The following is a 24,023-nucleotide window of genomic DNA, read 5'->3' on the forward strand; positions in this document are numbered from 1 at the left end:
AGAATCATAGTATTGCTCCTATAGTTAACTGTTACTTGGAAGAAAGTTTTAAGTTATAAAACCAAACAAACATGTATAAATACATAAAAAATATAGATCTGATCAGAGAAAGGCACCATCATGTCACATAGCTGCAGTAATTATTGCCGTTCACAAGTAGGTGCACAAGCTGTCATATGCACAAATAGAGATGTATTTCTCCAGTCTGCAGTAATTACTAAAAAAAAAAAACAAAACAAAAAAAAAAACCTATACTGAGGGAAAAGTAGTCATGGTAAAGCAGCCCCAAAGCAGTGGAGAAGCCATGCTTCAGAGTCACTCAAGCTGTAGCAATTTGGCTGCTCTCCCAGAGGGACCCATCACCCATACCACCTAGGTCAAACTGACAGCACAGACACCAGAGAAACTTCTCTCCCACACATGCAGTTATGAAACAATGATCAGTCTAGCTGCTTATCCAGAAAGATTCAAAAGATCTATCATGTAAAATAAAACCCCATTGTTCCTGGATTTTAATAATAATTCTCTGAAAAGCATCTCTAAGGATCGTTACCACGCAGGCCTTACGGGAGAGCTAACCATGGAGGACAGACCATACATCTTTGCCCTGGGAAAAGCCATGGAACATTTCTTCCTGGACCCACTGATCAACTGGAAGTGCAACTTTGGTTTGGGAGACATGCAGCTGGAGAGAAGAAAAGGAGGAGAACAAGACAAAGGTTTTCAAACCATAATTGCTGTGAAGACGTTGTATTAGAAGTATCTGCTTGCTACTTACTACAGTACAGCAGCTCTCAAGGTTCTCAGACACAGAAAGGGCTCCAGCATCACCAGGAACACACAAAACCTTATATGGTAACTCTACCTTTGCCTTCCTCTGCCTCCTAAGCATTAATGTCCTCCAGTTTCTATGGGTGTTCACCCTAAAGCATTCCCCAAAATAATGAATTGCGTCTCACAGTACGCTGCACATACATAAATAGGAGCAGGCACATGCAAAGTCAGATACCAACATCTGTTATTCTGGGATATTAGTAAAAAAAAAGGCAACAGGGAAACCTCGCAGAACTTGCCTTCACCAACTGCCCTTTGCCCTTTTTTTTATTTTACTCAAATACAAGTAGTGCTTTAACGTTTTCCTTGAGACAAACTATTCTGATAAATGTTTATGGGGTTAAAAAGAAATTCCCTGCTACGTGAGTAGCTGGATGTTTAGACACTTTGATATAGGAAACATTATACAGTCTCTGCAGCAGTTTGTAGGAAAGTTTGATGCAAGATCAGTTTTCTGTTCCAGTCATGTTCACGTTGTAATTTATAGTAGTAGACAATGAGGTAGCAGCTCTGAGGGAAACATTGTGCCAAAACAGAGAGCACGACACTGCAAATAATACCATTCACAGAGCACCAGTTTGCAGGCTTTTGAGGGCTGGTTTGTTTGTGTTTTGGGGGTTCTTTTGTTAGCCTTTTTTTTTTTTTGAGACAACAGAAAGAATAAAAGAGTGCAGACCTCAAATCCTCCCACTTACTTACAGCAAAATGATTGATAATACCTCCCAGATCTTAATCCAGACCAGGAGTCCACTATATGAGGTGCTCTCCAAATAATGCAGTCCTTTACCTTTACAGGAGTCACCTTTTCCTGCTTACCTGCAAAAATCATCCACATGTGGTTATTTTGCAGCCCAAATCCCAAGCTCTGCAGGAGAGACCTAGTGTTTTCTCCACTGCTGCAGATGTTCCAGATCTTCATCCAACCTCTCTTCGTACAGTGAATACACTGCCTAGTATTGCTAGTAAACATGAAAATTTTATTAAAACAACACACCCCCCTCCCTGTGGTAATAGGGAACAAAGTTTCCCCACCTTCATTTTCATCTGCAATTTGTTCAGTTTTAGCTTGGATGGATCTGTGGAAACGAGTAAAAGTAACAGCAACCATTTACTGCTGACTGTAGTGCCAGGTAACGTTCAATCACCGTCCAAACAGGAAACAAAACAAGTATTTTATTTGAAGTAACATTTTATTTTCTGTTAGTTTTGTATACGGAGCTTCAGCCTAGTTAACACAAACCGTGCACTGCAGGTAACTAGGGACAGGAATGCTTGCATGCTATGCCTTTGCAATACCACCAGCTCTAGAAAGCACCACTTAACATACTTTCCAAAACACCAAACTAACAAAGTAGTATTTGCACAAGAACATTGCATTTAATGGCAAAAAACATGTGTAAACCTTTCCAGCATTACTCATAAATACAGCATTTACCTTGAAAGGTTAGGCCATATCCCTACAGGGTAACTTGTGTTATGGGAGACCTCTCTGAACAAGGGCTTGCTGTGTTCATAAGCTAAGGCTTGCTATGAAATGCCCCAGTGCCTTCTACAAAACTGTAACTTGGCCCTTGAGCCAAGTGCTGGTTCTGCTTTGACCAACACAGTCCAGATACCCACATGCAAGTTGCACCAAAGGAAGAATTTGCCCAAACCACAGCTGATCTTTATCTTTCAGCCTCATACAATATGCTCCTGGTGTTGTTCTCTGACAATTCCAAGTGGTCAAAACTTCCAAAACTTTCCAAAGTGACCTCTGGTTGTGGTCAACTGCTTTAATACCAGGCATCAGACTTTCTCTAGGACACCACACAGGTAACTCCTCTTGAAATTAAGACAGGTTTTTAGAGTAGTGAGAAATCTACATTCCAATTTTTAATTTAAAAGTTTAGATTTAAAACCTTTACTCTAGAGCTTTAAGTTGCTGGATCCTCCATTAGAGCATACTCCATAAGGTCAAAACTTCAGCTTTTTGGGCTGTGGCTGCATCGACGCTAGACTCGATTAGTAACAATGCTGAAAGCCCTTCATTGTTTACTGTTTCATCGCCTCTTCCTCAAGTACCTTCCAGTAAGATCTGCTTGCAAATCGGAGGTTAAAGGTGGTCCAGACAAGCACAGACAATCAGTGCATACTGCACTCTTGTAGGGGTTTAGCTTGGTTTCAGGCTTTTTTCCTGTAAATAAATTTCTATTTTAAATAGCTTGATTGAACCTGTATATATGTATATTTAAACTTCCCTTAAAAGTTCACCTTCTTAATTTCTCTCAGTGGCATAGCAGTTACAGAGGGGTGAGCACACCCATTTGATGTTATCTGGGGAACTAAGCAATGAGCATAATGAACATAGCCGCATGGCTCTTCTGTTAATCCACCCTCAATGTCTGCCTACACAACAGCAGCAGAACGCGCAATGTATCTCCTTGCAGCATTCATCCCACTATGGAAGTAATAACAGCTTTTGTGCTTTTGGTACTCGCAGGTCCTGACAATCCACGGTCGGACATCCTCATGCACACTGGTGTCTCCTCTGGGCTTCCCATCACAGCCAGGTTTCTGGCATAGCTTTAATAAACCATCAGACTACCTATTTTGAAAGCAAGATAAGGCGAAGAAAGAGAGAAGGTAAGTATGAACTATTTCATGAACTTTGTAAACCAAGAAAACAGGTCACAATTCTGTCCAACCACGCCTATAATCCTCCTCAAGATGCACAGAAACTGTTCAGAGCATAAATACTCAATGAATGCCAAGCCTGCACAGTGAGGCAGGTTTATTCTCTCTGTAGGAGCTTAAGGAGGGTCTCACTACATTGCTTACATTTTGTTTCCATGCACAAAAAGTCTCTGAGATGTATTTATTCCATTCATACGAAAAAACAATTTCATGTACTTAAAAGGAAAAAAAGGAGAAAGATGGCAGCACAGAAAGTTTTCTTCATTACAAAGTGTTTTTCCACCAGGCAATTATTTATAAGAACTTTTGTTAACACTGGAGTTTAGGCTCTGGAACGAAGTGGATATATTGTTTACTAGCTTTGCCAGTCAATCTTCTCTTACAAAACCTCACCCTTCCCCCTCTCCTTTTCCAGCCAAGTCAGTCACTTGAATAGCTCAGGAGTTTCCTTTGTCACCAAGATCTCCCTTTCCACAAATTGTCCCTTGAATAATCCCATCTTCAATGTAGTGCCCCGAAGTATCCGTGCTCCTGCAGAGAACTGTCGAGGGGATCCGCGATGAGCGTCTGTCCTGGCTCTTATCCTCAGAAGAGCAGCAAATCATCCTTTTCATGGTACCCCACATTTCATCATCTTTGTATGAATAAATTATTGGATTCATGACAGAGTTCAACAGGGCCAGGAGAAGAAACCACCTTTTAACATTCTGAATCCCACAGTAGGTGCAGTTCAGACCATCGAGCAGTAAGACGACCAGGCCAGGGGTCCAGCATACAACAAAAGCACCTATAAATAAAGGAGACCAAAAAAAAAAAAAAAAAAGACAAAAAAAAAGACTTCAGACTGCTAGGGGTTTGAGGTTTTTTTGCATCTGACAAGATAATTGGGTTTATCAAAATTCTACACAAAAATGATAAAAGCAGGAGAGGACAAAATTCTAATGACAGTAGCAAAATTGCATCTACTACAGCTTCTCTGCCAAGCCCCAAGCACTGGCAGGGCAGCTCTCAGAAGTCTGCAGGAAGCAAGAATCCAGCTTCTGTCAGCATCAGCTCAAACACAAGTGGGAAAGGTCATCACGACAGTGATTTGCCCACACTGATAAATAAACAAGAGCTCTGGAGCATTAACCAGCAGAGGACTGGTGCTTTGAAGGCAGACTTCCTCTCCATCTCTCATATGCTGGAGGAGAAGATACCAGGTGGCCCCCACAATATGATCCAAAGGAAAGACGTATCTTCTGTCACACTACAGCTGACTCTGCAACGCTATGGGCATACTGCCCAATTCATAAAACAAGAGTCACATCATTTAAACACGTCCCGGCTGGAAACCCTGCAGCTACTGTAGGATGCACGCCGTTGTCTGCGACACGCCAGCGCTGCTGGCTGCCCGGTCAGAGCAGCAGCCCACCTCTCTCCACTGCTCCCTCCCTGGCTGTGCATGCTGGATACTTGAGACCCAACAACTGGGTTCCAGGAAACAAATTAACTTGTAAACAAAAAGAGAGCAAGAAACGAATAGATGAGTTAGCAAAGATGAACCAAAAATGTAGCGGTCAAGGCAAACAACAGAATAAAAAGCAAAAAAAGACAAGAAGGATGAGGAAGTATGAGAGCAGTGATGGGGGAACAAGAAAACTCTGCAAGAGAGGCATTTCTCCAAAAGATAGCAAGAAACTGCAGGACAAGACCAGGAGCAGCAAGTTTCTCGTGTTTCAGCTGGGAGGTAGGAATAACAACAGCCCCTGTGAGGAAGAAGTAAGACACAAAGTGATAATAAAAGCTGAAAAAGGCAAAGTAGGACAACACACTCCTCTCCCACCAGCCTGTCAAAAAAAAAAAAAAAAAGTTAAAGAAAAGGGGGAATAAGGGAGAAGAGATATTACAGTGAAGACAGCATAGAAATCACAGCTTAGAATGAAATTCAATATTGCGTTTGCATCTTTCCATGTTATTGCACATCCCCACCATAAAAGCAGGGGTGTGGGCCAGACTGGTGGGGAGGGGGAACATCACAACCAAACGCAGGCCTTGGCCGTGAGCCTGGGAGGGGTCCTGAACTGCCCCATCTGCCCTCCTGCCTCTCCCCGGCACCGCAGCCTGTCATCCCTTGCCTTGAGCCCAAGGAAGGAGTAGCCAGATGCATGATAATACTAACCTAGCACAAGCCACAATTGCTGTCTGACATACAGAAATAGAAAATTACAACTCTGCACAGCAGTCACAGTTTGAACAATGTACTGAGGAATTTCCAATCATTTATAACAGCAGAGTTTCCCCTTTTTTGGGCTTCGAAAAAATAATCAGACAAATAAGGATGATAGCAGCTACGTGCTAAAAAGCTCTCCTGGGGGTGTTGGCATCTGTCCAACAATTTTGGTAGGGAAAGCAAGTCCAGCTCATTTTTTTAAAGCTGCTGGTTTTCCCATATCTGAGCTGTGCAAGCAGTGGGAGGGCAGCCTGGCTCAGGGCAGGACCCAGGCAGTGCCAGAGCCAGGACTCGGCAGCACCTCAGGCAGCCCATCGGCTGTGCGGTGCGCACGGGCTGCTTTCGGCAGCACTGGGCGCTTATCCCCATCCAGGATTTTAATGGACACTGTGCTCATCTGATGGGCAGGCCATAATGGTATATAAAGTGGATTCATGTGATTTAGTAAGCATTAGGATTGCTGAAAGATGTATCCAGGACAAGGTACCACAGATCTTGCTGCAAATCTATGCTCCTGGAGTCCAGACAAAATTCAACCAGCTGATTTACTATGTTACAGGCAATATTGTACAGAACAGAAAGGCAAGAGACCACCTCCTTCAGAAACTGCATTTTCTACCCTGCTGTACCAAGATTTTTGTGATGCTAAGTACTAATTTCATGGTGTTAGTTTTGAGATACTGGTTAACATCAGTAACATTCCTCCATTGCCCACTGGCATTAGGAGCTGCAAGCTGCTACCACAACACTTGTTTTCTCTGGTCAGTCTCTATACTACACACTGGTTTGGCTCCAGCATGCTGAGTAAGCAGTTGTGACACCAACTCTCTCTTACAGTCTACAGTGGAGAAAACACGGTACTGATTTATTGCCCTGGGGTTCACCAGCAAATCCCACCCGTTTCAACAAGCACTGGAACCAGACCACCCAGACAACAATACTGTGTCTACTCGAGTGTCTCAGTTAAGTATTTGGACAGAGAGCTGTCGCTAGCCACCAAGGGTCACTGGCAAAGTTGCCAACACACCAGCTCCATGCAGAAATTAAGATGGTAACAAACCCTCCTTAGAACAAGCACTGAAAGCATTTTGACTACTCGTCCCACAAAGCATGCAAGGTCCAGCCCTGCTTTCATGAAATCAGCAGGAGAGGAAACAGACCCCAAAGCCACGTTTTAACAAAAGACACAGAAATCTCTCCTTCAAACAAAACCCCAAGATTGCAGGCAAGATTAGTCCATGAACTGCTAGGATGTGTGCCTGTCTACCTATACAGGCAAAGGTTTCAGTGGCAAAAGTAAGGGAAGACAAAAGACACCTGAGGCATCTCTCTGCACATTTCCCCTGCCCGACGACTGAAGACAAGGGTAGGGGGCAATGCAGTGACAGTGTCAAAGTTACTGGCTAATGCTTTCATGGGGCTGTTGCTTTGACTCCATCAAAAATACAGTTTGCTGTGTATGGAGACAAGTGATTCACACCCTGCTCTTAGCCACAGAGATGAAAGCAAGGCATGGCTCAGACTCGCAGCCTTGCTCGGATTTTGCTATTTTTACCACAGAGCTTTCAGAGGGAACCATGGTTAAGCATAAATATATACCTTTGTCTTGGCCCTTCAGCAATTTTCTTGTTTGCAGACTTTTTATCCCATAGGAGCTCCTCTCTCTGACAAAGTGCCACACTCCAAAAAGAATTTAATTTCTGGGACTCTCCAAAATTCACAGAAGTGACGTGAAATACAGCCTGGCTGCAACATGGATAAGAACAACAGCTCTGAGTCTTCCCACCGGATTACAGAAGATCAGGTGTCACAATGCCTCAAGGTTAGTTTGAGGATTTTCCATTAGATTTAAACGTGGATTTTCTTGTAGATTACATCATCTCTGTTTGAAAATTAATTCCTGTGTACCTGGAAGCACTACTGATGCTTCGGCAGCATCATGTCATAAAACTGCACATCAAAGCTGTCCCTGAGCATGGCAATGCTCAGAAAAAGAAAAAAAAAAGAAAAAAAAAAAGAATACAGTAGCTTCCAGTTGCCTTTGCCACATGTGCACCCAAGTTAAAACAGCAAGTTACCAATTAAACTATAAATTCACTGAAACTGAAAATCATCCACCCCAAAGCTGCTATTTCAGCAGGAATCTCACTGCCAAGTTCAGATGAGCTACCACATACACACCACCTGCAAGTCACGTACCTGCACACCTGCGGCCGCCCTTCTTCAAAGCTACAGTCACAGGCTTAGCTAGGACTATGCCACAAGGTCAGCCTAAGAGAACTTTAGTCCCTTTTGCTAGGTGTCCTGGTTTCAGCTCAGATAGAGTTAACTGTCTTCCTAGTAGCTGGTACTGTGCTATGTTTTTGAGTTAGGTATGAGTTAGTTATCTGTCCCAGCTGAAACCAGGACACTAGGTTTCACATCTTTCAGTTTCAACCAGATCACTTCTTACGGTTCAGCATGCTAAAGGAAAGCCTTGTTTCTATCATGTGATGGACCATTTTAAGGGTTATGGTAGAAAAAGGTAGGTGGCAGGGACCTGAGTCCTAGCCTCTGGAAGGGGCCATCCAAGCCCAAAAGGTGGTACAAAAAGCCACCTGCAGCTGTGATCACCGTGGATCCACGAAGTCACACTGAGACCCACATTCCCCCAACTCTTAACTGCAGGGCCGCAGGAGGAGAGCGCCCCGAGAGGAGAGCGATGTTGTGCTGGAGGGGCAGCCAGCCCCGGGCCCAGCCTCCCCGACCAGGGAGACGGAGGCAGACGGGAGCAGCAGCGTGCCAGCAGCACCCAGCTACACGCAGCCTCCTTCCACGCAGCAGCAGGGCAGCAGGATTTGTCCCAAACCTCCCACGAAACCGACAGGGCACATTAACGAGAACTCTTGTTCTCATCGTGCTTCATCCAGCAACAGAGCACCTGGGAATTACTTTTAGTTAAGACCATGTCAGGCACATACTCCAAAGCATTTTCAGATATTTTGGAACAAGCCATTAAAAATAACTGCCTTGGGCAAGATCCACATGCTGCATATAGCTGTAGGTTGTTGCATCAGTGTATGTAAGCAGAATTTTGGAAGAATTACTTCGGTCACTTGGTGACTCCTTTGGTAATTGGAGAGCTCATAAAACATGCTATTCAGTTTCCAATACATTTTGCACAGTGTGCTTGAATGACTGGGGCAGGAATGCACATTTCAAACTGTTTTAAAAAACAAATTCTCATTCCTAGAAAGAAAAGTTTATAAAAAGCCTCTCAGAGTCAAATTTTGGAGAATTGATATGAAGGAACGTGCCAAGATACACTTCCTCTGACACAGGAGTTTGGGGTAGATCTTGCACACAGCAACACATGCACTAATTCAACTTCTTTGGAAGAAGGCTCTGTTTTGATTTTGTTCCTGACTGACAAAGTAAATACACAAAATTGTCATCTCTAAAGTAGCAGTCAGGCTTTCTAAGTTAAATTTGCCTGGCCCAGCATACAGTATCATTAAATACTTTGCCCGAATCATAGTTTAATCTGGTGGCTGAAAAACCATATTCTGTGAGTAAGAGAAAGCTAATGCTGATCTTTAAATCAACCCATAGTCCCAAGGCCCCTCTCCCTAGTAAAAGAAAGAGTAAGTTGAAAATGAAGTTTAAAGTAGGGTTTATTTCCACGCAGCACCACAGCCGTGGTGACCACTGAAGACCTGCCACAGGCTAAAGGACCGTGAGGGATTAGCAAACGGCAGCCACCATCGCCGTCCTTCCAACTCCCACATCAGTCGGCTGGTTGTCCTCCCCGGAGCGCAGACCACCTCTGCTCCGACCTGCAAACACGCATGGGTGGCACCGACAGCTACCAGTGTTATTCCAACACTCGCTCAGCACCCTCCAACTTTGGCTTACACAAACCAAAGCAATATTAACTATATAAATATAAATTAGACAAGGCTATGCATGATGATTAATTTTTATGTGACTTCCCAGAAAGCAGCCTGCCATTCTGCCTTCATAGAAATGCTTTTTGGAAGCGCTTTTCTTTTTGTCTCTTTCTAATGCAGCAGTTAACTACAGTCTATCTGATGCTTATGCATTAGGGCAGGATCATATTTGAAGCAGTTCAGAGTTTTTCCTGCAGGGATTTTCTCCTTCCAGGTGGACGGTTCAAGTTTCACTACACAAGAGCTTCAGGTGGGGCATAAGATTGAATCTTGCCCCTGCAAGTCAAGGGGGGACAGAACAACCACCACATTGTCTCTCTATAGGTGCCATAAAATCAAGGGGAAAAAAAAAGACAACTGGAGAGGGATTTAGAAGGGAAAGGCTCTGGCAGTGGACAAGCCAACTTCAGAAGACACAGGAGTGTGAGAACCTTGTACTTGCTTGAACTGTCAGTTCACTTTCATTTCCAAGGTCAGGCACTGTGAAGTTTAACTGATCTCAGCTTCTAAAGCATTTTAAAACATCATTTGGTAGACAAAGGTGTTGTGTTCTATAGCACTATTTCAGAAAGAAAAAAAAGAGAAAAAAAAAAGAGAGAGAGAGAGAAAAGAAAGAGAACCAGATACCAGACTATGGTGCAAACAGCATCCATAGACCACAAGGGGAAGAAAGTGTCCTCAGCCTGAGCTTCCTACCCTGGCAACTCCCACCTCCATGAAAAGTGACACTTTTCTCCCAGATCTCTCTAGTACTACTGTGCTGCAGTACAACACAGCCGCATCCCAGGTATGCATGAACACCAGCTTCCCCAAAAGCTCCAGCTTTCTTGTGCTGCCTCATACAACATCAGAACAGTTGTCAGAGCAGTAAAGCCATATTTGTGGTTTTAGAGTCCCCCACCACCTGAGCCCAGCTTCACAAGTGTCCTGGTGTGTCCCCCAGCTCCACCTGCAGCAAGCCACACTCCCGTGATGCCTGGCTTCTGGAAAACACCTTGGTCAGATTCAAGTCTTCATGGGAAAAATTGACTGCTACATCCAGTATCTTGTTCCAATGACCAATCATCTGCTCTGTGCATCTTTAATTTAATAAGCAGCTACATCACAACTAGCTGATGAAGTGATCCGAGCTGCGCAAATATCAACAGCGTCTCTAGGGCAGAATCCAGGTCAATCTCCTGTTATGGTCTAGAGATCCAAGGCCATACTGTATCATCATCTGACAGTGTTTTGTACTACGCAATCTTCACAGAATGAAGGTGAATTCTCCCCTTGCAAAGCAAGTATCTGTCAAAGCCACAGACCCACCAGGCATCCCCTCCTTTCCCCAGGGAAGGTGTGTTTCCAGGGGGAAGCCAATAGGAAGAAGTGCAAAGAAAACTATCCACATCCAGCCATAGGATTTATGGCCTTGTGCAGATATTAAAGAACATTATTTTGAAAGTGTTCTACTAGGTAGTTGTGAATCTTCACAAGTCTTCCTCCAAAGTGATTTTTTTATTTCTCCCCCTGCCCCCCAAACAAAACCCTGTAGGTAACTTGTGTTTTGTAACAAGCTACCTACAAAATAGAAACACTTTTCTTCTGCATGTTGACCAGTCCTCCACTTTGCATTTCAGTGAGAGGTTTTTTGTCCTGGTTTAGGGGGTTGGAAGTTTTTTGTTTTGTTTTAAAAAAAACAAGCAAAACCAAACCAACACACAAACCCATTCATTGGCACTGCCAGCCTTGCACGCCATGGTTTGTGGTCTCTTACCTAATAGAGTCATGACAGTCTTCATAAGCTTCACAGGGGTTCTCCTACGGCTAATGGATCCACTAGTGTGCGATGACAAGACATTAGTTTTCCTCTGGACATACATGTAGATCCTTATGTAAACCACCACCATAATGAAGAAGACAACTAGGTTTAAGACACTCCAGAACACCAGGTAACTTCTGCTGTAAATAGGTGCCAGCGATGAACAGGCGGTAATGTCACAGAGGCAGTTCCAACCCAGGGTGGGAACAGCACCCATGAAAATAGCAATGGCCCAAATTGATATAATCAAAAAGGTGACTCTCTTCTTTGTGAGATTACTGTGGATCTTCATCCGCATTATCGACATGTGCCGCTCAACAGCTATGACGAGAAGATTCACCAGGGAAGCTGTCAGGCTGGTGTCCAGAAGACCCTGACGCAAAAACCAGCGGTTAACAGTTAAAGTCTTAGACACTGGGCCAGTGTTGAACATCAAGAAGACATAGGCAATTCCAGCAAAAAAGTCTGCAGCAGCTAAGTTGGCCAGGAGATAGTAAAAGGGAAAATGAAACCTCCTGTTCTTGACCACAGCTGCTATGACCAATGAATTTGAAATGAAAATAAAGAGGCAGAAAAATGTCCCAAAACACAGAACAACAATAAGCTTTGGCCCTGTCCACTCATCTACTGTGTCAGTGTTTGTCTTGTTGTAGAAAAAGTCCATGCGCTTATCATAGTAGCATTCATTCATCCTGGATTAAAGCCCCTGCATCCTAGGAAGGATGGAAGGGAAAAAAAGAAAGAAGGATTAAAAATCAACTATTGGTCCTTGCTTCAATCACCATTCCTAACAGCTTTTTTTTTTTGGGGGGGGGGGGGGGGGGGATAGGACAGGATCATGAGAGGGTATATATTTGGAGGCCTTAAGTAAAAATTCATATTGTACAGAGTTAATGCAGAAGAAGATACCATATCCACTGGAGGACTGCAGTGCATGAATCGGGAATTTTTAAAAAATACTTACCTGCTTACAAAAACCCAGCACTGTCCCTTTGCACTAGCAGTCATACTGTACAGGCAACAAAGTGGAAGTTAAGAGGTTAAAAGTGACTTTCTGGAGGTCACAAAGAAAACCTGAGCGACAGCCAAGCCATGCTTGCTGTGAAATCCCATGTTTGAGCCACAGCCCCGTCATTATTTCCATTTCTCAGTGTATCCAGTCAGGACAGGGAAGCATAAATCATAACTCCTCCATTTTACTGACTAAGCAATAAAAGGCCTGTTACTGGAAACATATTTTTTGGTTTTTCAATTATATATTAATAAATGTAAAAAAGTATGTATATAAGATGCTACAGGCATATATATTCTGAGCACATGCCTGTTATTTACTGCTACAGGATTTAAATAAATGTGCTGAAGAAGGAAAAATACATTCTACATATTTGACTACCCTACAGCCAGAGATTATTTTATTGGGCTGTCAACCCAGAGCCCTGTGAGCACCACACAGCCCAATTACCTTCAAAACCAGAACACAGTTCCCTACCCAACCACAGGATCAAGCAAGACCCAGCAACAGCAGTAGTGCTGGGGTTCTTTTTCTTATACCCACTCAGCACTATTTTGGACACCGGGCTATTAAACGTGATGGAAGGGGGAGTCTGTGTGCCAGATTACATCACACTTCAGCTACTCCGGTGAGGTCAATGTCAGCTGCCTTGGCAGTTTTATTGCCTTTATTGCGAACCAAACTGAACTCGAACTAATTTACACAGGCAGATCCGACAGCAATTACTCGTCCTGACCAGACCCCGTGCAGGGTCTCGCACCCTAGTAGGGAGAGTTTGTGTCAGATCATCGCTAGCCCGCACGTTCGCTGTCAGTATCCGAATGAGGGTTTTAAAAATGACTTCATTAACAGATATTGTATAGTTTTATCAAAACCTAGGAACCCAACCATGGCGCAAGATCCTAATCACATTAGGTATTACGCAGAGTGGCAAACCTGTGCCTGACTCTAAGGCCAGAGAGGAGGAAGTATCGGGATATATTGCTGCAGGAGAGGCAGCAACGCCAATAGCTTTTGTAAGGCTCCTTGTGAGCGATAGGCTAGGTGGAGCTGAAAAGAAAACAAACCTGCAAGTGGTTACAGGCAGAAAGATACAAAAAAGCATAAGCTTTTCACCTCTGCAGCTAAAAATCGATCACAGATAAAGATCAGACTCACTTAGTCTATTATTACCCTGTGGTTACTTAACAGTTATATCTCGTCTCTCCAGGGACTGGGAAGCAAGTTAAGCAATCCCCAGCAGGCTGGCTAACAAGCCACATTTATATTGAAGGTTCCTTCCGAGTTTTAAGATAAAAAGGTTCATCTTCTGTTGTTTAAATTACGCTACTCATTATTTCTCTCATGCAATATTTGTATTAGATAATTTTAATTCAACTTGCACTATTCCATGATTAGTATTTTCAGCAAAGTGAATTTTTTTTTTTAATATTTCATTTTTCTGAACAAGCTCCTTAGCCTTTTTTTCTTAGTTCCCACCCTACATCTAGTAGTCAACACAAAAGCAGGCCGCTTGACATTGTTGTCCATTTTATCACCCTCAAGAACCTTAGGCAACCACTTCTTTTATAAAAAGACTATATTACTTAAAACATCAAATTCAAGTACATAGTCAGAACTAAGAACAATTACTTAAGGACAAGAAGTGGAAGGAAACAAGTAAATCATACCTTGTGCTGAAATATTACAGAGCATCCCTGCATCTAAAAATAAAAAAGCCTCAGCAACTCAGATCCACTCTAAGGAGTCAACCAGAATTCAAAGCCTACTGCTCCCTGTGCAGGGCAGTATGGTAGAGTTGGGCAGTCAGTACATTCCCAATTCCACCTAGGAAGTACTCAAAAGTCAAGTTAAGTCTGTAAGTGACCAAGAAGTCCCTGAGGAGCTGCAGACAACAGCTCCTCAAGCAGCTGAGTGCTGGGAACCCTGCCAGCCAAGATGGCTCTACTCTTACCCACAGAGGCAGTAAAGGACTTGCTGAGCTTGACATGAAGCTTTTATAGAACAGCCCAAATGCCTGCAAACAGAAGCAGCATTTTGGGCAAGAATGGCAGGGAAAAAAAAAAAAAGAAAAAAAAAAAGAAAGAAAAAAGAACCCAACTGTGAAAATTGTAGGGAAGGTTTTCTGAACATGTTGTATCTTACTGTGTAATCATCTCAACAGATGAATCTCTTTTACTTGCAGTGGCAGGAGAGTAAAGAGATCTGCAGATACTTTTTGCATCTCATCTGAAGAACAAGCTTAAAAAAATCCAAAATATCAACTATGAACTTATTCTAAATACTTCAGCTTATTTAGACCCCATCCTCATTTGAAGTAGTACCCCAAAAAAGATAAATCACACATCCATAACTCTCCACCAAAATAATCACACTACAAACACTCACTGTCACACAGCAGAGCTCAAACGACAAATGATTTTGAAAGAGATGTCTTGAGGTGTTGAGATAAGGCAGGAGGGAGTAGAAAAGCATCCAGCTGAGGTCTCAGGGTCACAGGGCAGATTCTGGAGATGTCCAAATGGAAGCCGCTCCAGTTCAGCTGCTGCTTCAGTGCTAGTTTGCATCCCAGTGCTTCAGAGCAGAGATGTAGCACTTGGCTGTCAGTACCAGCCTATATACGAAAAGCACTTGTCACGCCAGGGTCCTTCCAGACAGTGGTTTATTTCACACCTTCATTTTATTATAAGTCCTCCCAGCAGAACTAGCCTGGTCTCAGAGGAGCTGTGCAGCTGTGACAGAGCTATGCAGCTGTATCCTCAATGGTCCTGCCCCAGTCTGCACCAGGCACGACAGATGTGTGATAGAATATCCCATGTTTCCTGGCATATCACAGTTTAACACATTGCAGGGCTTTATTTTCCAGGTCTTCTCTTCTGCAGCCAAATCAGAGACGTTTATCTTAATCAGGGCAGGTTTAAACTTAAAAAGAAAAAAAACCACCCTTAAATATTACATATTTCAGATTTGTTTATTAAGTACACACAAATTTGAAGATTCAGGCAAAATATTGTTCATCACAGTTTTAAAAATAATAGAAATGCAAACGGTAGAAAACCAGCTAAATTGGTCAGCCCAGCCTTATGAAGACAACAGAGAGTCTTAGAGTCTGCAGCAGAAAGCTCCCCAGTTCTGCTGCTCACTTTGTAAAGAACTGCCTTCTTTTGCTTTGAAAGTGGCTCTCACAAGCTTGATACGTCTCATTTTTTATGGGAAAGGACAGCAAACAATCTCCATTCACCTCTTCTATGGCACTTGGTATTTCATAGCCCTCCATATAGACCTCCAGAAGCTTGTCAGCAGTAACCACATATTGCATGTTTTACAGATGGGTTGAGCTATTAGCTTGCCACAAGTCACTCACAAGCAAATGCATGAAAACTTTGCAAGTGCCAAAAGCATACCCTTGTCAAAAAGGTTCTTTTCCTTATTTCAATCTATTTAATTACTTCAGTTCAAGCAATAGAGGCTACAAAGATCAGAAACTGATGGACTGTGAAGTGTGTTTTCCTCTACCACTCTGAGTAAACGTAAGCTTTGAGTGGGAGAAATCATCTGTTCCAAGAATCTCAAAGGATTTGATTCAGTTACACTGCTTTCAAATGCAAAAGCACGCATTAAGAATTCTTCCCAATCCAGCACATCTTGAGCTCTGTTTGTCTTAAAGACAGCTTGTATATCTGAATTGATTTTAAATTCCTCTATGTAAGTGCAACTTGTATCAAGTTAGAATATGCTCTTCACCATTCATAAAATAAAAGTCAAGAATTTGCATGAGTATATAGGAATATATTATACTAGCTACCTAAATAAAGAGTTAGTGAAATAAAACATCACCTAGGTAATGTCTTGAACAAAAGCTTCAGTTAGTTGCAAGCTAACATGCTTTAATAGTTGTTATTCAATTAGAATCTAGTTTACTTCAAGAAAGTTACTAAAAATCTGTATATTTATAATGAAATTTCATATCTGTTATTTAAATCAAGGATTTTGCTGATTCAAACTGTGATTAAAATCACCGTAAGTCACTTCGATTGAAAATAAAATTTGGCCTGTAAATCAGCTCTCAGTTGAGTTACTCACATTAACGCAGACATTTCTGAAGGAAAACTCAAATAGTGTTTTAATGAGAAGGTCATTACAAAGTTTAGCCTGCAAACCATAATGCGATTCATGGCACACCCCACTGGTTTCCTGCCTCTTTCCTGTCCATTAAAAACCAAGTTGTTTCAATACTTTGGCCACAACCTTATTGAAGGGTTGGCATCAGTTTGGGGAACTTTGATGGCCTCTGCCCCGCTCCCGTGTAATGCAACAGGGAGGGAGCGGACAAGCACGGGCTGGCACAGTGAGCTACTGTGAGTGGATTCAAGCCGAGTCTGCAGCTGGGCTGAGAAGCCCATAGAACAGGACTGAACCTATGGGAGGGCTATAGCAGTGAAGTCCTATAGCAGGACTGAAAGTTAGCCTGGGTCAGGGGTGAGGGAAGTCTGCCCAGGCAGAACCCCAGCCCGGCGTACTGCTGGTTTTCCTGAGCTGGCACAGGGATTTCTGTGCAGAAATGCAGGCCGGTTCAGCATCCAAAACGATACGCTCTGGAACAGAAGGAGAGAGAGCGAAGCCGGTACAGTCCGGGCAGGTCCGTGGGATGGCACAGAGGAGCGAGCTGTGCTCAGGCTCAGCCTGCAAAGCGGGCAGGCTGCCAGGCTACGCCACAGCACTTCACTTCCCTGCCTCCCCCCGTCCATTAGCAAAGACGAGGTATTAAATACTGATCTCCAAGATATTTTGAAACTTATTACAAAAGTTGCTCTTCAGAAAGCCGAGTTCGTCATACTGACTGAACACAGGCATTGGTGGCAGAGCAAGGAAGCGAGTCACTCAAAACACTCTCTTTGCATTCAAACTGCTACTGCAGAGAAATATTACGCGGCAGCAACTGCCTATCTGCACATACTGCTTCAGCTTTTTAAACTGACCCTACAAGCAGCAGACAGTCCTTGATAACAGCACCACGGAAGGAGTGTTGGGGGGCTAGCAGACCTCACAGCCCCTGGCAAGGGCTCCCCGCGGCAATGCTCTTGCTCGCCTGCACCCTGTGCCACAGGCAGACACAAATGCCCTCTGCCCCTTCCTCCTCTTCTGGATAAACCACTGGTTATTTTTCTTCTTACTGAAAAGCGCTCTCTCACCTCATTCCCACGAGGAAGGCGCAGGCAGGAGAAGGAAGCCAGGGCACTGGGCAGCCAAGCTATACACACAAGTAGTACCAGTTCAGAAAGGGAATCGGTTCCTTGTTCCCCTCCACACCCTGCATACATGTATGGCCACGGGGGAAAACACAGCCAAATGATTGCACAGTAACCCAAGAAACCCATTCACGTTACCTCAGCTTAGAAAGAAATACCAGTGCAGAAAAGGGTGTGTAACACAGCAGAGGCCAAAAATGTTAATATATAACTGTAAGAAGTTTTGTGAGGCAAGTACTCTTGTTCGCTTTTAATTGTCTTTAATAGTTAATTGATATTATAACAAAAATCAATCTAGAGAAACAAACTGAAAGGAAGCACATACAGCTCACAAAGGGATGCCCAAATACCTCAGTCTAAACTAAGGCTTTTTTATCTGGTACTATTAAAAGGATGCAATGGAAGCCAACATTCATTTAAAAGGTTTCACAGAGACAAATTGTCTCAGAAGTAACCATTTTACATTTTGTTTATTAAGGAAATTCTGTGGGCACTGCCTGTACTTGGAACCGCATGCTACATGGTCCACTTCAAGGAACTGAGAATACTTTTTTAAAGCCATTTTTTAAATTCAGCTTTAAAAACTGGAAAAATAGTTATTCTTAAAAAAAAAAACCTGTAAGGCTCAAGGAGCAAGTTTTTAATCCAGAAAACTCATTAGCAAGAGAATCTACTTCTGGTTGTGTTTGGCTTTTTTTTTTTTTTTTTTTTTTTTGTAACTTAAGTATCCCCAGATAATCCAGTATCCTCAGATAATTGACTGAACTTAAATCAAGCACACACAAGCAGTCTTCAATGCCTTTTAGAATAAGGAGAGCAGAGTGCCACATCCATTTCCACTCCAAGCCTGCTTCATCTACATAATGCTAACTTGATGGAAACTACAGCAGTGCTCATACTTCCACCATAGTTCTGGTCACTTCCAGTAATAGTCTATTTTAATAGCATCATCTTTTGGACTGAAAAGGGAAGGGAGTGAGGTGAAGGGAATCAAGATGATTCTTTGGCAACTCTGACATACCGGTGGTGGAAACATCTAAGGCTTTTTATTTATCATATATCCTACTTAAAATACCAAGGCTATATGATACAAACAAAGGGTCTTAAGAAAAGTATTAAACCTACCAAAAACGTAGGACCTTAAGGCTAAGTTTTTAAGTTGCAGAGAGAGAAAATAGTACCACCAGCCATGGACCACAGCGCTCTGTACACACAGACCGATAAGAGGCTTAAAAAAAAAAAAAAAAAAAAAAATCACTCTCAGGGCACAGAAGTGTCACCCTGTGCATGTATGGGACAGCGCTGTTCCTCCGCGAGCCGCTGCAGACTGGCACGGGCAGCTGAACTGTGAAGCACAGAGATACAGGGGCACCTACACCAAGGTATTACAAAGCTCAGGCTTCAGCTCCTGAAATGCCTTTAGTACAAAGCTGCTCTACTGCACTAAATTGCTTTTTAAAGCTCTGATCCACTGCAGAAAGTTGTTAGGGACAGATACTAAGTAACTCGCTAGTTACCACAAGTTTAGACTTCAGACTTCGGTAATTTAAGACTTTCTGAAATTATGGTTTACTAAATCTATATATGGAGTTCAAACTAAAAACTTCACTGCAAAGCTTTCATTTAGTCTCCTTTAAGTGTGGTTCTGGAAGGAGCTGGCAGGTCATCCTATAATGCGGAAACAGACACAGCATTTAAAGTATTTAAAAGCCATTCAAACAGCCCATACATTGTGAAACATGCCTAGAAGAAAATAACCTGTTCTGCTTCTAAACTAAGTTTCCCATTTCTGCAGAACTTCCAGGTCTGCTCAATGATCACTATCAGCTCCATTTTACCATTCAACAAATCAGCTTTCTTTCACAAAACCTACAGAATGCGAAGAGAGTATTTCAGCAGTCACAACCAAGTGAACTTTTATTGTTTATTTTCAGCACATAGCTGATGACAACCTGAACCAGCCACTGCTGATTAAAACAAGCCACCTGACTATCTGATCCATTAAAAGATGCAGAGCCCTGGTTTGTAAGCAAACATTTCAGTGGAACTGGTAGAAATGGTGGGCTCCAAGAAATATTTGGTAGAGACATGGAAGTGGACCTAATGGCTTAAAAGTAGAATCCAGGTATGTGAATCTTTAAGACTAATACCCAAGAGCAATATATTCTCTATGATGTCAAACCTTATACTTCAGAGCTTTTATTTCATTATCTGATAGCACAAAGAATATGCTGGAGAATGTTCCAAAATGGTTAATGGTCATAATAGCACAGGACGGTAAGGATACAGTCAATCCAATTTGTCCGGAACTATGGTCTGGCGTTCTGCAAAAAGCCACACATATCTTCAAGCTTTACTTGCTGATAAGAGCTGCTGCTGCTTTACTGATTGAATTTTTTTAAAGAAATTGCACATTTCATTTTCAGTCCACAGATAAACTTAATGAAATCAGATTTTTCACCATATAACTTGATTTGAGTTGCACTCCCTACTACACCTCTTCGAAGACCATAAGAGCACGCAGGAAACCACATACTCCGCAGCGCTTAAAGAACAAAGCTACAGCAATGCACCTCACCGATTTGTAACAAGAAATGTCTTTTTCTAGGTTTGTATTACAGAAGGGAGAACAGACCTACCTACACGACCTCTGGAAGCACGGAAGGACAAAACCGTGGGGTGTTTTTTTCCTTAAGGAGAAAAACCTAACCAAAAGATACAAAGCAAAATAACGTCACTGTATTTTTCAGTGTCTTGCACAGATTAAGATGATACCTTACTAAAAGCTTCACGAAGGAACCTGTACACCCCCCGTGCGGTACGTACACTTACTCCCGGTGCCTCGGCGGGACCCGGCACACGCGCAAATCCAGAGCTGGGCAACCGAAGCGTCCAATCTAGAGGAGCTCACAGGCGTACGTGGAGGAGGTACCCGCACTTTCACATACGCATGACATATGTATGTGCGGGGAGGCGCGCAGACGATGCGGCACACGGCAGCACCCCCGCCAGCCAGGGCTCTGCCTCCGGCGGAGTCGCGGCCAGCGCGCCGGCCGCCGCGGGGCAGCCCCCGCCGGCACCCAGGGGGCTCCGCTGCCCGCTCACCGGCGAGGGGCAGCGGCTGGCGCCGGCCACTCCGGCGTAAGCGAGGAGAGAAAAAAAAAAAAAGTTTACCAAAACCGCCGAAAGTTTTGTTCTGCCCGACTAGTAGGAAGATAGCGAAGAGAGCACGGCGTTCCGCAAGTGCGCGGCGAAGGTGTTCCCCTCGTCCGCCGCCGGCCCCGGGCCGCGCCCCCCCCCGCCCCGGCCCCGCGGTCGGTGCCGGTCCCCCCGCGGTCGGTGCCGGTCCCCCCGCGGCCCCACTCACCGGCAGCCCCCGCAGCGCCGCCGCCGCGCCGAGCGGGCCCGCTCCCCGCCCCGCGCCGGCCGCTCCCCGCCCCGCGCCGCCTTCACCCGCCCGGCGCTGCCCGGCCCCGGCGCCGCCCGGCGGCTCGGCCGCTCCGCACCTGCCCCCGGCCCTGCGCCGGAGCGAGCCCGAAGGCTTTCTCCGATGCGTTCGCTTTCTCCCAGGTGCGAAGGTCCGGCTCCTCCAAGATGCGGGTAGAGCCTTCGAGCGACCGAGGGCTGCGGAGGGCTGACGGGCCGTGCTGCCTGAAGAGCCCCATCAGAAGGTCCACCGTCATTCACGCTTTGGGAAACAAAGGCAAAGCCCCGATAAAGCGGCAGTAGCTTCCCCGAGTAGATCAGGACGGTACGGGCAAGCGTACGCGCCACTTCCTTCCAGCAGCACGCGTAGCTGTTCTTTTCGACATAGTGTAAAAACCAAACAAGACCCACCTCGCACCCAAGACAGCGATACGGAAACCTTGAGGCCCGCGTCAGCTCCAAAGGGCAGGACCGAGCACACACAGCTTTGCCATGAAGGACAAGCCGAACTCAAATGTAGGAGGTGGTACTAGACCAAAATTTATCCGAAGATGGTCATCAGATGGATCTGACCCATTGCTACCTACCCGAGTCATTGACTGAGACCAGGCACGTATCCAAGGAGTACAGAGCTACTCAGGGGTCTGCTCAGAGCTGGAGAGCTGACAAAAGAAAATCTCAGCAGAAAGTGTCTGCTCCACTTCTCAGAAATCCTGGTAATGTTTACAGCATCAAAGCTAGACAGTGTTAAAGACTTGGTGGAGCCTTGCACGTGAACGTTATACATGAAATGCTAAACAGCCTCCACTCCAGCAGCTTTTTCCTGTTTTATCCATAAATGGAAGGCCCCAAAATAAGAGCCCAAACTCTTATCCACCCTGTCCCCCTCACTTGAGTGCTCACCTTGAAGATGGCTCAGGAAGCTTTCTTCTCCTTCCCGCCTATTTCTTTCTAATGCAGCCTTCTCACTGCCTTCCCATCCATTTCTCTCCTCCTTTTGTTAAGCAATGAGTGAAAGCTTCTTATTCCCAAGGAACAAGACAATGAAAAGCAACAGCTTATGTTCAGAACACTTTGCAAAAACTTATGCTCCAGTTCTGCTTCCATTACTGTGCATCACCTCCTTCACAGTTGGAGTGGGACTACCTATCAGTCAGCAACTGTATTCGAATCTGTATTAATGCACAGAATTAGAAGTCAACATATGCCAGATTTCCTGTTAAGTTTAACCTCTGTGGAATAGAGAGCCAATGAGAAGCTCCAGCAAGTGGCTCGTATCTTTATTCCAAGAGAAAAAAAACCACCAAACAGATGGTGAAGACACAAATTGGTTTCTACAATACATTAGTGACCTGCTCTAATATGGTAGGGCTGAAGCAGTAGTCTAGCTAGCAAGCAGCCCTTATGATTTAAAAATCAATACTGGACAAGAAAGCTTTATGATTTCATTATAGAAATTAAGTCTTAAAATCAGTAAGAATTGTAAGTATTTTCTACATTCCTTTGGTTGGTAATACTTTCCATCATTTCCTGAGGATTCTCACAAACAAGTATTTATCTGAGCAATGGCTTTGGCAGGTCATACTCAATGTCCTACTAAATTGCAAAGAAGCTGTTTGCGTCAGAACTTAGGGGGTCCCGCACCGTGGCTCACACAGCCAGGGGTACAGGATGTACCTCACTTGCTTTATGGAACAGAGGCACTAGACCTCAGAAGGTGATGAGCCTGTCATACTGTTCATAAAACAGGAAGTACTTCCACAACTTGCTATCCTACCTCAGACAGCACTGCAAAAAAATTTAAGAGATTAAAAAAAAAAATAAAAAAATCCAAGCCCAAGGACTCGCCCTGCAGCAGTAAGGTGCTGGCAGTTCACAGCCACTGGCAATAACAACATCTCACAATCACAAGAGATGCACAACTCGCACTCTCAGACAAAAGCCCTTGGAAGGATGTACTGCCCAACATATTTGTATGCCCCATCAGGGCAACACACATTGGAACACATTATATGACTAATTATCCACTAACATAGCATTAATTATCTGCTTTTCCTAGGTTCACATCTCTAACTTAAGATTTCCATAAGTACTGGCAGAAGGTAGAGCAGTAAGGAAAATACAATTCTTTTTCAGACATGCTGGATTTTGGTCCCGTTTACTAGGGAACTGTTTGATTTAGAAAGAGCCATTCCAGAAAGCTACCAGTAAAATAGCAGCAAATACAGACAACATCAGCATCTTGCACATAACAAAGTCAAGACTGCACTCTGTATGGGCCAAGAAAGTCTGCCAGCAATCAGTTAATGCTCATCACTTTTGCAGTCTGCAGAAGAGCACTTGGATTATCCAGGGCCCCGGAGCATACACTAGAAGACTAACATTGACCCCAACAAGTTCCACACACAAACCCTAGGAAGAAAGTTGACTCTTCTGTCCTGAGTGGAAGACAGTAATCCTCTGTTCTAGATCACGCAATTAACATCTGTTTGATGAAAAAAACAGTTAGAGAAAATCTTTGCTAACGGTGTGAAAACTTGGTTATTGGTAGCAATTTATTTTTATCCACAAGCGTAGTGACAGCTGAGGCCGCAGCAAGGCATTGCTCAGACCAGGATGCGGAGAAGATTCTCTGTCCCAAAGACATTTCAGCAAGAGAAGCATTAAAATTTGCAGAGCCTGGATGCACAGAAATACTGACATGAAAGCCATCTCTTCTAGACATCTAGCTGCAGGCCTAACCAAGACAAAATGGCATTAATTTCCAACAAAAAAGTACTCATTGTCAGGAAGGCAAATACTAGGCAGGAAAGATTTGAACACCAGCACATCCTTCCAGACTTCAGTCACCACTGCTCTTACCTGATGGCCAGAAATGCTGCTG

The 24,023-nt window shown here is 43.9% G+C and overlaps 1 protein-coding gene across 1 annotated transcript; it reads right to left on the reverse strand.

The window, feature by feature from the left end:
• Nucleotides 1–1,989: 1,989 nt before the first annotated feature.
• On the reverse strand, nucleotides 1,990–16,262 carry LPAR3 (lysophosphatidic acid receptor 3). The gene is made up of 3 exons (XM_009927843.2): nucleotides 14,853–16,262; nucleotides 11,408–12,165; nucleotides 1,990–4,297 (listed from the first exon to the last, which is right to left on the reverse strand). The coding sequence occupies exons 2-3, from the start codon at nucleotides 12,141–12,143 to the stop codon at nucleotides 3,948–3,950; spliced, it is 1,086 nt and encodes a 361-aa protein (XP_009926145.2). The 5' UTR covers nucleotides 12,144–12,165; nucleotides 14,853–16,262; the 3' UTR covers nucleotides 1,990–3,947.
• Between the last annotated feature and the right edge of the window lie 7,761 nt (nucleotides 16,263–24,023).

This window comes from Haliaeetus albicilla, chromosome 8 (assembly GCF_947461875.1).
Source record: "Haliaeetus albicilla chromosome 8, bHalAlb1.1, whole genome shotgun sequence".
In the NCBI taxonomy this organism is placed as follows: Eukaryota; Metazoa; Chordata; class Aves; order Accipitriformes; family Accipitridae; genus Haliaeetus; species Haliaeetus albicilla.